The sequence below is a fragment of the Leptonotus elevatus genome, chromosome 9 (genome assembly GCF_054856555.1).
Source record: "Leptonotus elevatus isolate MCC_2025b chromosome 9, RoL_Lele_1.0, whole genome shotgun sequence".
Lineage (NCBI taxonomy): Eukaryota > Metazoa > Chordata > Actinopteri > Syngnathiformes > Syngnathidae > Leptonotus > Leptonotus elevatus.
Window position 1 is genome coordinate 7,110,301 of NC_141247.1, and position 11,523 is coordinate 7,121,823.

An 11,523-nucleotide genomic window follows, 5' to 3' on the forward strand; every position below is an offset into this window, starting at 1 on the left:
ACGATTGCATATTTAGTTATTGGTGAATAAGAATCAGTCACATGTCAGTTGGAAGTTATTTAATATTTTCCCCAGACTTGACCAGAGCAAGGCAAATGATGTGCAATAAAAATGAATTGAGAGAGCCAAGCTTCAATCCACAGGCACTGGGCACAGAGCAAGTGTTTATGGTGAACAGCTAGCAACTCCTGTTTTAAATAACTTTCTGTGTACTGGAAACGTGTTTGTGCGGAAGCTTGGCACATATGAAATACCATAGCTAGTCATTTTCTTGCACTCCTTGCATTTGCTCCTCTGATGCAGAGGGCTCAGTAACATTAATGTATTTCATCCTCATCAATGAGGAGCCTTCATTTTCTAGATCCTGTGTATGTTCAACACCACTTGTCGTCATGGTGATGTGGTAGTTGGAGTACTCTTCGGACACAACATCAGGAAGAGCTCTGTCCTTGTCCCACAACTGGTCCAAAGGCTGAGGTAGACTGGCAAGGAGTTCCTGAACATTCGTTGATAAAACAATCAATAAAAAAAAACACTTGGCAAGTTCAGGTTAGTATTCAAACTAAACATGCCTTGAATGTACCTGCTGTTTTTCCACATCTTTATTTCTCATCGCGTTAAGCAGGCTCTTTGTGAAGCGTGCCAGATCCAGGTATTTTTGCTTTTGGTTCTCTAGCTCCTTTTCTAAGAACTGCACTTCTTCATGCTGAGAGGTTAGAAACAAAAATACTTAATTTCAGTTGAAGTTATGTCAGTTAGCAACAAGGATTCGAGACACTTTCATCGGCCTGAATGTCAAGATACATTAATGCAACGTCTTGGTGTGTCCTCACCTTGAATTCAAGTAGGCTTTGCATCTGTTCTAGATCTAAGGGCCCCATTAAACCCTCGTCGTCATCTTCCACTTCATCCCCATCAATCACTTCGACTTTCTACATACAGTAGTATATAAAAAAAAGAAGTCATGTTATTTGTACAACATTATCGTGCAAAACATGTCCCTATGGTCAAATTAACTGTTATTTTTTAAAAATATTTTCTAGGGGTACCGTTATTTTTGTCCAGGCCTGTTTGTGTTTTAAAATAATTCTGTTGATGTTGAACCACAATTCCAAAGCAATGTCTGATTTTCTTATTACAATTCAATATTAGGCCCAAAAGCATGCTTAAAATATTATTTCAGTTAAAATAAAAAGTCCAAAAAGTGAAACTGACTGACTAAGCATACCTAGACCACACATGAAGACCGAAGCTCTATAATGTTATAATAACAGTATTTGTAAAGAGTCTAGCAAGGCTGAACTATTGAAGTAGACATATTTACGCACCACATTATTAGCCAGTGGCGTACCACCAGATGCATTTGTTCCATTTTCGTCTCTCTGGTGTGAGTCAATGGTGCTATCTGGAGGTGAGAGCTTTTAATTAACACCGAGTTCCACAGTTCAAAGAGAGGTAAACGATGATGAGAGTGTTGCATCAGAGGCCCCACCTTCAGAGAGGCAGAGAGATATCCCATCATTCAAGTCATCTCCGAGTTCGGGTGATCCGAGACGATCTTCTTCAGGGCTCAATGCCACTGGAGATTCAACTCTGGGGGAGCTCGTGTTTGTGAATACAGCAGGTCCACCTTTAGGCAGGGGTATTTCAATACCCATGAGACGGTACTTCCTTCGTCTGTTGCTGATCCACGTCTGCCAGCCAGGGACAAAAGAAAGGCATAGTGGTATGTGACAAAGATGTGCACAAGGTGAGAATGCCAATTTTCAATAGAATAAAAGGTTAATATATACGTTGAATTTAATATCTCACATTTCTCTTAAAATGTACATGTTGTATTAATATATACAGTATCCCACAACACAATGTTATCCAGAGAATTGCAATTTTGTAGACTTGAACACCTGTGTCCTGTAGGTGGCGTTAAAGTCCAGTGTTCGTGAGTAATAGATTGATCTCAAATAATACAAAGAGACTCAAAAAGAATATGCCAAAATCATCATGTGATATTTCAAAAATGAAAACAATAGAAAACTCTTGTTTGGGCACGTGTATTACATACCTGGCTTAAACTTTTATTTCATTTTTTACAAGTGCTCAGTGTGGCCACCACTGGCAATTTGGACACCATCAAGCCGAGTGAACTACAGTTTTCTATTGTTTCTTATTTTTTAAATGTAACAATATCAGAAATGGATAAATCACCAGGGCGGAAAAAGACACCGTACATTTAGTTTTACCCTGAGGAGTTTTTACCTTAACTATTTCAGTATCTACATCGAGCTGGTTTGCTGCAGCAGTGATCTTGTCCCTGCACACGACGCCCAGGCTGGTCATGCCTCTGTCCCAGTAGCGTTTCAGTTGAATGATATCCCCATCACTGAATTGGGTTCGATCCTGCAACTAAACACAAAATGTAAACAAAATGCTGAGTAACATCTATTTTTAGACACCAGACAAGAACAAGTGTCATTACAGGCAGTTGTTATATAAAGAATATAACAAAGAAGCATGAAATTATGTGAGAAACCTGACGTACAATAGACAATTAAAAATATCTCCGTAAAGATAAAATTAGTAAATACACTAGGGCTACAAAAAGGTTTTTCTCCATTGGACATACTGCACAAAAAAATAATTTGACACATCTCTCTGCAAAAAGCGTATAACAAAAAAGCCAGACTAAATATGTAGCTCTTCAATTGTTTCTTGATCAGAGTAGGGAAATGCTTAAAAATGTCACTTTTTGGTACATTCGAATACACACATCACTGGTCATGTTAATTAAACCTGCACAGCAGAACTGTATGACCAACAAATAATCTGCCTTTACAAAACAAATGCTAGTAAGGGTCAGTTTGCTTGACACAGTAAATGCGGTAGGACTTCTTACCAACAGATAATCCAATTATGTATTTTGTCCCCCAGAACCAAAATAAGAAACTGATTTTTCAGATAATACAGACAGTATCTCTCTGACAGTGACAATCAAACGTGAGCATTATTGTTTTTGTTAAAGGGATACTTGACTCACTGAACTATTTTCAACAGTAAGAAAATAATAGTTTGTCAATAATTGATGTGAACAATTAATACCTTTAAAAACGAATTTTGCCACTTGCTGTCGATTGAAGAGGACAGCACCTGTTGCTGAGGAAGCAGGTAACAACCAATCATGGCTCAGTTTGCTGATCAAACCTGGAAAACAGGTGAGCCGTGATTGGTTGTTGCCTGAGTAACATTGATGTCATCTTCAGTCGACCGCAAGTGGCAAAATGGCCGCTCCCTGAGACAAATAAAAACAGCTGGATTTTGCTTCATAACTCATATTCCAAAAATGTAATATTAATCAGAATGTCATGTTTAGAAAAGTGAGGTCACATTTAACATATTGTCAAGAAATGTTTAAGGTTGACTTCCACTTTAAGTGTATGTTGCACTCTTTGCACAATGGAACTCACTGTTCTTTTTCTGGAATTGCTGATAACCCAAGTGGCATCACTGACTGAAGTCTGTAAACAAAGAAAAAACCCAATTAAACTCTGGCTTTCAATTCACTCAGCTGTACGACATCATAAAAGCCGTCCTACCTGTGAGCAGTTATCCACAGAAAGTGAGGTTTGTGTGAAGGAGTAGCTGCCCTGATGAGTTGTGTTGCTATTAAGCAGCAGATTTTGGAAGCGGGTCGTGGTCAATGAGTGGCTCCCTTTTACCAAAGACATTGTCTGCTTCTGAGGGATGTTATCCTGAGCAGCCATATTTGCCAGTTCTTCTTCCCTTTGCCACTCATCTTCTTCATCTGCGGTTTCCATGGCAATGGAGAAGTTATGACTGGTGTCCAAAGTGCGTGAAACTGGCCTCTGCATTTCCCGGGCTTTTAAAGTAGAACCTAGTTCAGACTTAATTCTGCTGCCTTCACCTCGTTCTGCTAAGGTCAACATCTGCTGGATGCAGGTTGTCTGCTCTGAGGTAGGACTCGAGTTTTGGAGTGGGAGGGAGAGACGGGTCTTCTGTGGAGCAGGGGGTTGTGGTTGCGGATTGGTCTCAGATTTGGCCTGAAGCTGAGCCGGGGGCTGAGGTGTAGAAGACCATGGCTGAGTCTGTGCAGTACCAAATGGTCGAGTCCAGCCGGGAGGTAGGCGTCCTACCCCTGCAGTCAATCCTACATCACTGATGGATTTCATGTCCCTTCCAGCAGTGTAGACCACAGATGCAGAGGCAGACGTGAGGGTTGGCAGGTACTGAGAGAGTGGCACAAGTTTGGAGTGATGAGACGAGGAGCTCGCATTGGTTTTGCTCTGCATAACCTGGCTGATTAAGGAGCAGGGTGGGAGTGCTGATAGCTCAGACTCTGACTGTAGGGGGCCTGTGGGTTTTGGCTGGGAGCGAGTGATGGAGTTCTGAGAGTAGATACCGTTTTGTATGACGTCATTATTATTTTTGTTGTTCCCACTGCTGAGATGAGAGGGAGAAGAAGCGGAGGAAGATGATGCAGGGAGAAGGTGCACACGATTATGGATATTCCGTACGGCAGCAACTTCAGCTGGGAGCAATGCTACTGCAGACAGCCCATGATTGGATAGAGCTCCTTGAGCTAGAGTGTGATTGGACAACAGTCCCCCAGCAAGTCCATGACTAGTCAAGGGATGAGACTTGCCTCCATTCTGGTCTCCCATAGAAGCAAGTTTCCGTCGTTTGTTACCGACCCATGTCTGTAGGGAGAAGTACAATTCAATCAGTAATACTAAAAACAGAACACTGCAGAGACTAACTGAGTTAAATGAAGGCACCAGAAACAAACAAACAAACAAACAAACTCGTTGCTATTTCATTATCCTTACCCGGACAACACTAAAGTCCAGTTTGGCCTCCTGAGCACATTGGAGTATTAGCTGGAAGCAAGCCTTGCTCTGATTGGTCATCCCATTATCATAGTAACGCTCCAGGATCATTTGCTGTTCCATTGTGAATACCGACCGCAGGTTCATCTAGAAAGCACCCAATAAACAGTGATGTTACAAAGTACCCAGGATCTTACTTATTGGTAATTCCCTTTCACTGCTTTGTGTACTGCATTACTTTTGTAGCCAACAAGCCACTTTTACAGCTGCCATTCTGACATGGACGTTTAAAGACATGGCTTTTGCCATTAAGCTAAAAAAAATAATAAAAATTATACGTGTTGTTATTAGCATTATTCAGATATCAAAGACAGTCTAAATACAGTGTGACAGCATACATAACAGGAGCCCAAAACCACAGCAGCTGAATAAATTTGACTAATTTAAGGTTGGCTACTCATACTTTTATCCACCTTATTCCCGAGGGCTCTGATGTAGAAACAATTCTGCTCCCAACTTCTGTAATTAAGCTATGTGTAAGGTTTTATGTCACAGATCGGTTATTTGAATGTTTGTATTTCCTGCTTTTTCTAAATCATCCTAAGCCCCTGTTGTATTTAAAAATGACTTGTACAACTTGGGAACTTGTTGTGCTGTTAAGAGTTTGTATGCACACGCAGAAGAAGTTTAATCTGTGACTACAAAAGCAATGTTTTGAACTGGCACCCCTGACGAAGAAGACGGACTGTTGTGGAAAAACGCTAGTTTCCAGCACCTACCCAGAATGAGGATCACAGAAGAATACGTCTGAGAATCTTCATTTGAAAAGTACACATCAATCGCCTATGGTCGAGTTGTTTCATTTTGTGGATAAAGAGCACACACGACGTGCACATTGAACCTGCTTGCTTTGCGACAATTACCACAGGTGCCAACATCAACATTAGGTATGATTTTAGTGTACGGGAGACACGGCAGTTTGGTATTAAACCTCTGAAATTATTGCAATGTAAGTAGAGATGTTCGCATAAACTTTGGTGAAGCTTGATTGCACTGAATGAAATCAAGTGGAATGTAGCTTGCTTACAACAAGCGTTAAGACTGCCCTGCCCGGAAATGTAGTTAACATACAGTGGGAAGTAATGGGTTTGAGCTGGCTCCTATGTCTGCTTTAATCTAAAAAAAAAAATTAAAAAAAAGAGACTGTCTAACCTCTTTTAACAAAACACAGTGAACTTTATTACTGTGTAGGTACTGATTTGCCTCAGAGATTTTGAGATTGCTCATTGCCTCACATTTGCAGAGCTGGGAAAGTAAACATGCAACTGTACATTGACGCTAACCTAGCCTCTTTTTTATGTCATCCAACTACCCTGCTAATATCAGCAGGAAGCTAAAGCTACAACAATTGACTTTCCCACATTGGACTCGTGCAAACAGTTTGCATGCAAAGAAAACGCCGGTTTCAATTTATTCCGGAAGTCGGGAGCATAATGCATAATTCACGCAAAGGCTCATGGGGCGTAGGAATAGGAGGGATGGGTCCTAGTGATTTATGTAAAATGGGTCTATGCAAAAAGGAAAAAGAAAATAATTTCGTTTTTAATTTTTGCATGATAAAAGCAGAAAATGTTTTTCCTAAAAGCATGGATATACTCACAGTTTGGAGGCCACGCCTCTGTGGCCATGAATCCATGCTGCTACTGGAGGGGCTGAACCGTATATACGGCTCTGTAGAGGAGAATGGAGCTGCCATGTCGATCACAGCAAAACATCCACGGATTTATGTTGTCACCATCTCGCTTCTCCACATCCTGTCTCAGTGCACCTGACCAACTGTTGAGCAATGGAGCCAAAGCAGACAACTTAAAAGTTGAGTTTTAACGCTAAACATTACACGGAACAAAATCAAGCAGTTGTCTTCATGTGATTGTTACAGCACAATAACAACAAAAAGTAGTGACCAAGTTAGTAAACACATGTGAGGAGGTTAAAAACGAACCCAAACAAAAATCACATGGACCGTTGTACGACCAATAAGCATCCAGCGGCTTTATTTTGGCAGACTACTGCGCATGGCCAAAGTCGGCATAGGTAAACGTAACAGAGGTAATTAGAAACGCCACTTACACGAGGATGCACGGCGATTGAGAAATAAACCTCCTATTCACGAAGCGTGTGCCTCCAGTTTGCTTGGTACACGCACACAGAAAACAACCCCGGTAAGCGGCACGTCTGCACCCTCGCTCTAAACGAATCTTGCAGGCCCGAGCGGCCATGTCTGTAACAGCCGACGCCAGTTAGCATTAGCAAAGCTTTCCTAAAAGGACAGCTGCAGCTAAACTTTTCCTTTAAACCCGAGATTTCCCGAGTCCCGCCGCTGCCATTTCGCTGACCCCGGCTTCGAGCGAATAGCAACAAAAAGCTGGCGGGAAAGAACTGAAGCGAAGAGTGAAAATACGTCCATACTTGCTGTGTCCAATTCAGACGAAGCTTCTAAATTCAAGCAGATTTCTTTCCCACAGTCCCCGTTGCTAGACAATGAAATCAGACCGTCCGATCATCAATTCTAATCATGATTGTGACGTGTCAACAGACGGGAGCCAATAGGAGCGCGAGATCATCGTGACATCCGGAGAAGGCTGAAAACTGAGCCGCGAGGCCCCGCCCCTCCTTGACTTTGTGGAGAAGGGAGCCTTGCAGTGGAAGGAGGACGAGGAACACTGGGCTTATGTTTTGTTTCCATGTCAACATAAGCATTTTGTTTTTGAAGAAAGTGTAGGTCGAAATTTGTTACAGGCTGAAATCATTAATGTATTACTGACTTTTGTTGTTACGTCTCACCTATTTGGTATTTGGTATTGCTTTTCTTTTGTAAGTAATTTGCAAATAATAAAATTAACATACATACATATTCAGACTTTTCTTGAAGAGTAGCCATTTTTAGGCAGGGATTAATTTAACACAATGTAATAATTCATCAGCAGGGGACCATTACCTGAACACAAATACATTCCATATTTGGGCACCCTATATATTATTTTACAAATATGGCCATACATTTCAAGGCTATATATATATATCTTTGGGGAGCCGTTTTGAAATTATTTATTTGCATGCTAATCCCATAGACCTGAAGGACAATATAACGAATGAATAATTGGTTTCTTTTTTTTTATAGAATTATTTTTTTTCTTAAAGGTGCATTGTGCAGTTCAAAAGGTAACAAAGCTTTTTCTACATCATACATGTTCCAGTAATGCCCAGATGAGTACAAAAAGCCCTGACTTTTTAACAAAGAGGACGCCTATTAGCTTCTATCTTCCCATTAGTGTGCAGTGTTTGCCCTGAACACGCCACATTTTATCGAGGGGGGAGGAGTACAGTGGCGCGGCTGGCGCCATGCCCAAGCGTTACACAGAGGCGGCAGTTACGCGTTAAGCCACAGGTGGCAGCCGTAAGTAAAAAAAAAAAAAAAAAAGAAGAGCAACAATGCTTTTTTAAATTCACTTTGTGTATATTCTTAAATTTACATTGACTATAACAGCAAACTGTATATTCATGGTTAGAAGCAAAGGTAAAATGATTTAACAAAAAAAACATTCATTATGCAGATCTCAAAAGTAAAAATCCTAACTAATGACTATATTGTGAAAACAAACTATCAATACTATTATTATTTTTATAATACTTGTATATTATAAGAGGTGGGTAGTAACGAGTTACATTTACTCTGTTACATTTACTTGAGTAACTTTTTTGGGGAAAAGTACTTTTTGGAAAAAAAAAGTACTTCTAAGAGTAGTTTTACCACACACAACTTTTAACATTTACTCGAGTAGATGTGTGAAGAAGTAACGCTACTCTTACTCCGCTATATTGGGCTACATCAGAGTCGTTACCCGCCGCCCCGTTCATACATTAGATTTACCGTATTTTCAAGTAAGTGCTCCGCTTGACTGACTGTGTGGGAGCATTTCCGCGGACACTCGTGATGTGACGTTCATGAACGAATCGAGTCTTTTGAACGGCTTTTCAATGTGACGATGGGAACCGAGTCTTTATAGAGACCCAATCAGACTAAATCAGTTACTCAGGACTTGAGTATTCTTTTCAGCGAATACTTTTTTACTTGTACTTGAGTGATTTTTTATGACTTTTTTTTTACTTTTATTCGAGTAACATTATTTTTAAGTAACATTACTCTTACTTGAGTAATTTTTTTGGCTACTCTACCCACCTCTGTAAATTATTCATTCATTAATTCATTCATTAGTTTTCCAAACTGCTTATTAATATATTTTTAAGCTTAGGCCACTTCTCTTGACTGATATTGTGTAGCGTAGCAGAATCCTTTTCCGTTTCTGTTTAGCAAGTCAAATTTCTGTCTGAAATCTAAATTTGCCTGCTTTTTGTTGCTTAAAGTTTGATGTTCTCGGCTTTAACGCAGTTCTAGCAAGATTTCTGTGAAAAGTGGACTCAAGTACCCCAAGCACTTAATTTTGGTGTGATAGTTGTGTCAGTCTTAGGTTAGCTTAGCAATTAGTATGGCTTCTCCATCTTTTCTTATCCCTTCGTGAGAACGATACTTGTCGTCAGCTGGTAGCTTATACACCCCTATGGAGGTGATGATTACTGACTCTGGAGTGAGTCGACACACTAGTAGGCTGCAAAGCTTGTTGCTAGACAGCTGGTTGTGGCTTAAGTAGCACCGACCTTGCCTCGATTGTTCACCGCCTACATGCGTAGGTGATGTTGTCAATGCATGATTTGCGGTCACTGCACGAACTGCACTCACATGTGCAGCTGGTCGGCCATCTTGGATCACTAACCTATAGCAACAACACTAGGACAAAACACCTACATAACGCCTGTAAAGTCTGCGGTATATCTTAGGTATAATGTCAATGGAAACAAAACTTTCAGATCATCTTGCTCATATATATAGAGAAAGAAAGATAGATAATAGATACGGTAGACAGCGAGCCTTTTTGGGAAAATCACAGCAGTTCAGAAAAACTGTGATTCTCAGTTTTGCTATTTAGTGTGTTTTGATGAAGTGCAAAATCCACTTTTGACCGACAATCTGTGATGCAAAAAAGCTGACTTTGAGCCTTGCATTAGATCGCAGCTTACTCGAGGTGCGGCACCTGCATTGTTTCCCCCAATACACTACAGCAGGGGTGGCCAAGTTCGTTCCTCGAGAGCCGCTATCCAGCCTGTTTTCCATGTTTCTCTCCACTAACTGCTAAGCTTGCTGATGAACTGATTATTAAATTCAGCTGCGCTGAAGGAGGGAGACATGGAAAATGGGCTGGATAGTGGCTCTCGAGGACCAAACTTGGCCACCCCTGCACTAAAGTATTTAAAAACAAAAAAACAGTTTTGGGGGTGGGGTGGGGGCAACCCCAGTTTTTCATGGAAAATGTTCATTGCCGGGATCTCCCTGCTTATTCAAGAACTTTTGGGAGGTTAAAAAGTAAGTATAAATATGCAAATATGCCAATCCACTAGTGCTGAACCGCCAGTATGCAGAGGTCGACTGATATTACCTTTTCTTTTTATTTGCAACTGATCATCTGCTTCCTATACCAGGTCTTAGTGTGTGACAATTTGAAAAGCTATTCCTGTCCTGAAGTAAAAAGTGATATTGTAAAATATTTGAAAAACGTTTTAATATAAGAAAAGAAGGAACATGCATTAAATAACTTTACTGATTGAACTGAAGTGTACTGGTGAGTAACACAAGTTAAAAAGAAGGAATTGGACAGCCCTTGGGCCAAATAAAGGGGTAAATAGAGGTATGCAATGGTGATTTCCTATGACAGCTGGATCACTGAGCATGGAAAACCGCCGCCAGTATTAATGTCTGCAATATAGAAGTAACAGCAGCAAAAAAGTGAATGATTTAGCTCTCAAATGAGTGCAAAGTGCAGCCACAGCAAGCTCTAAATGAAAACAGGTTCCCAGTGTGAGTGACGGCCGTCAGTCGTGCCAGGATCCACTCGGCTATTATTAATATTTTATGAATCATCCATCATATAATCAGATAAACATTGGTTTTGCATGGAAACGTATTGCAAACTAAATTGTTCAGATTACTATTGTTGTCCATTTGATATGGTTTAATTAATGACACTGCTACATTCAGTGATTGTATCTCAAGTTTGTGCTCTTTAGCCCCCTTTGAACGTGTGCGTGTATGAGTTTGTGTGGGGAGGGTGACGCGTAATTCCATGACGTCACCCATGTCTCAGGTGCACAACAGGGGGCGCTGTCCCTCACAGCTGATCGCTCAGTCTCGAGTTGCAGATGCATACGACTGCTGCGGATATCCCCGTGCGTAGATAGTGTTGCTTGATCATTAGTCATGCACATTTCACCTTTCTGGTTGAGTCAGACTCAACAAGAAGGCATAAACTGTTCTCTCACCTAGCACGATTCACACATATTAGCAGGCTATTACAGGTATTGCCTTCTATGTTTTATATTCAATATTTTAAATGATTTTCAACCCATCCCCTAAACGCTCTTTGACCCCGTATTCTGAAAAGTGTGGATGGAAAGAGGAGGGGGCGCTGAACGAGATCCTCTCTGTATGATGTGCGTTGCACCATTTCCCGGTCTCTTTTGTGAGAGGTGGCCCTTATGATGCTGCAGCGAGGTGGGTTGGGGGAGAGGA

At 40.9% G+C, this 11,523-nt stretch overlaps 1 protein-coding gene across 4 annotated transcripts; it reads right to left on the reverse strand.

Moving 5' to 3' along the window:
* Positions 1-44: 44 nt before the first annotated feature.
* hdx (highly divergent homeobox) lies at positions 45-7,479 on the reverse strand. Of its 4 annotated transcripts, none has more exons than XM_086085254.1 (11): positions 7,311-7,472; positions 6,502-6,677; positions 4,842-4,988; positions 3,591-4,712; positions 3,462-3,512; positions 2,257-2,403; positions 1,493-1,694; positions 1,329-1,405; positions 834-932; positions 584-706; positions 45-496 (listed from the first exon to the last, which is right to left on the reverse strand). In XM_086085254.1, the coding sequence occupies exons 2-11, from the start codon at positions 6,595-6,597 to the stop codon at positions 260-262; spliced, it is 2,301 nt and encodes a 766-aa protein (XP_085941380.1). In that variant the 5' UTR covers positions 6,598-6,677; positions 7,311-7,472; the 3' UTR covers positions 45-259. The 4 variants fall into 4 exon arrangements, with proteins under 4 accessions (XP_085941380.1, XP_085941381.1, XP_085941383.1 ...); XM_086085255.1 differs by lacking the exon at positions 7,311-7,472 and adding an exon at positions 6,972-7,272; XM_086085256.1 differs by having other exon boundaries at positions 237-496; positions 573-706; positions 7,311-7,477.
* Between the last annotated feature and the right edge of the window lie 4,044 nt (positions 7,480-11,523).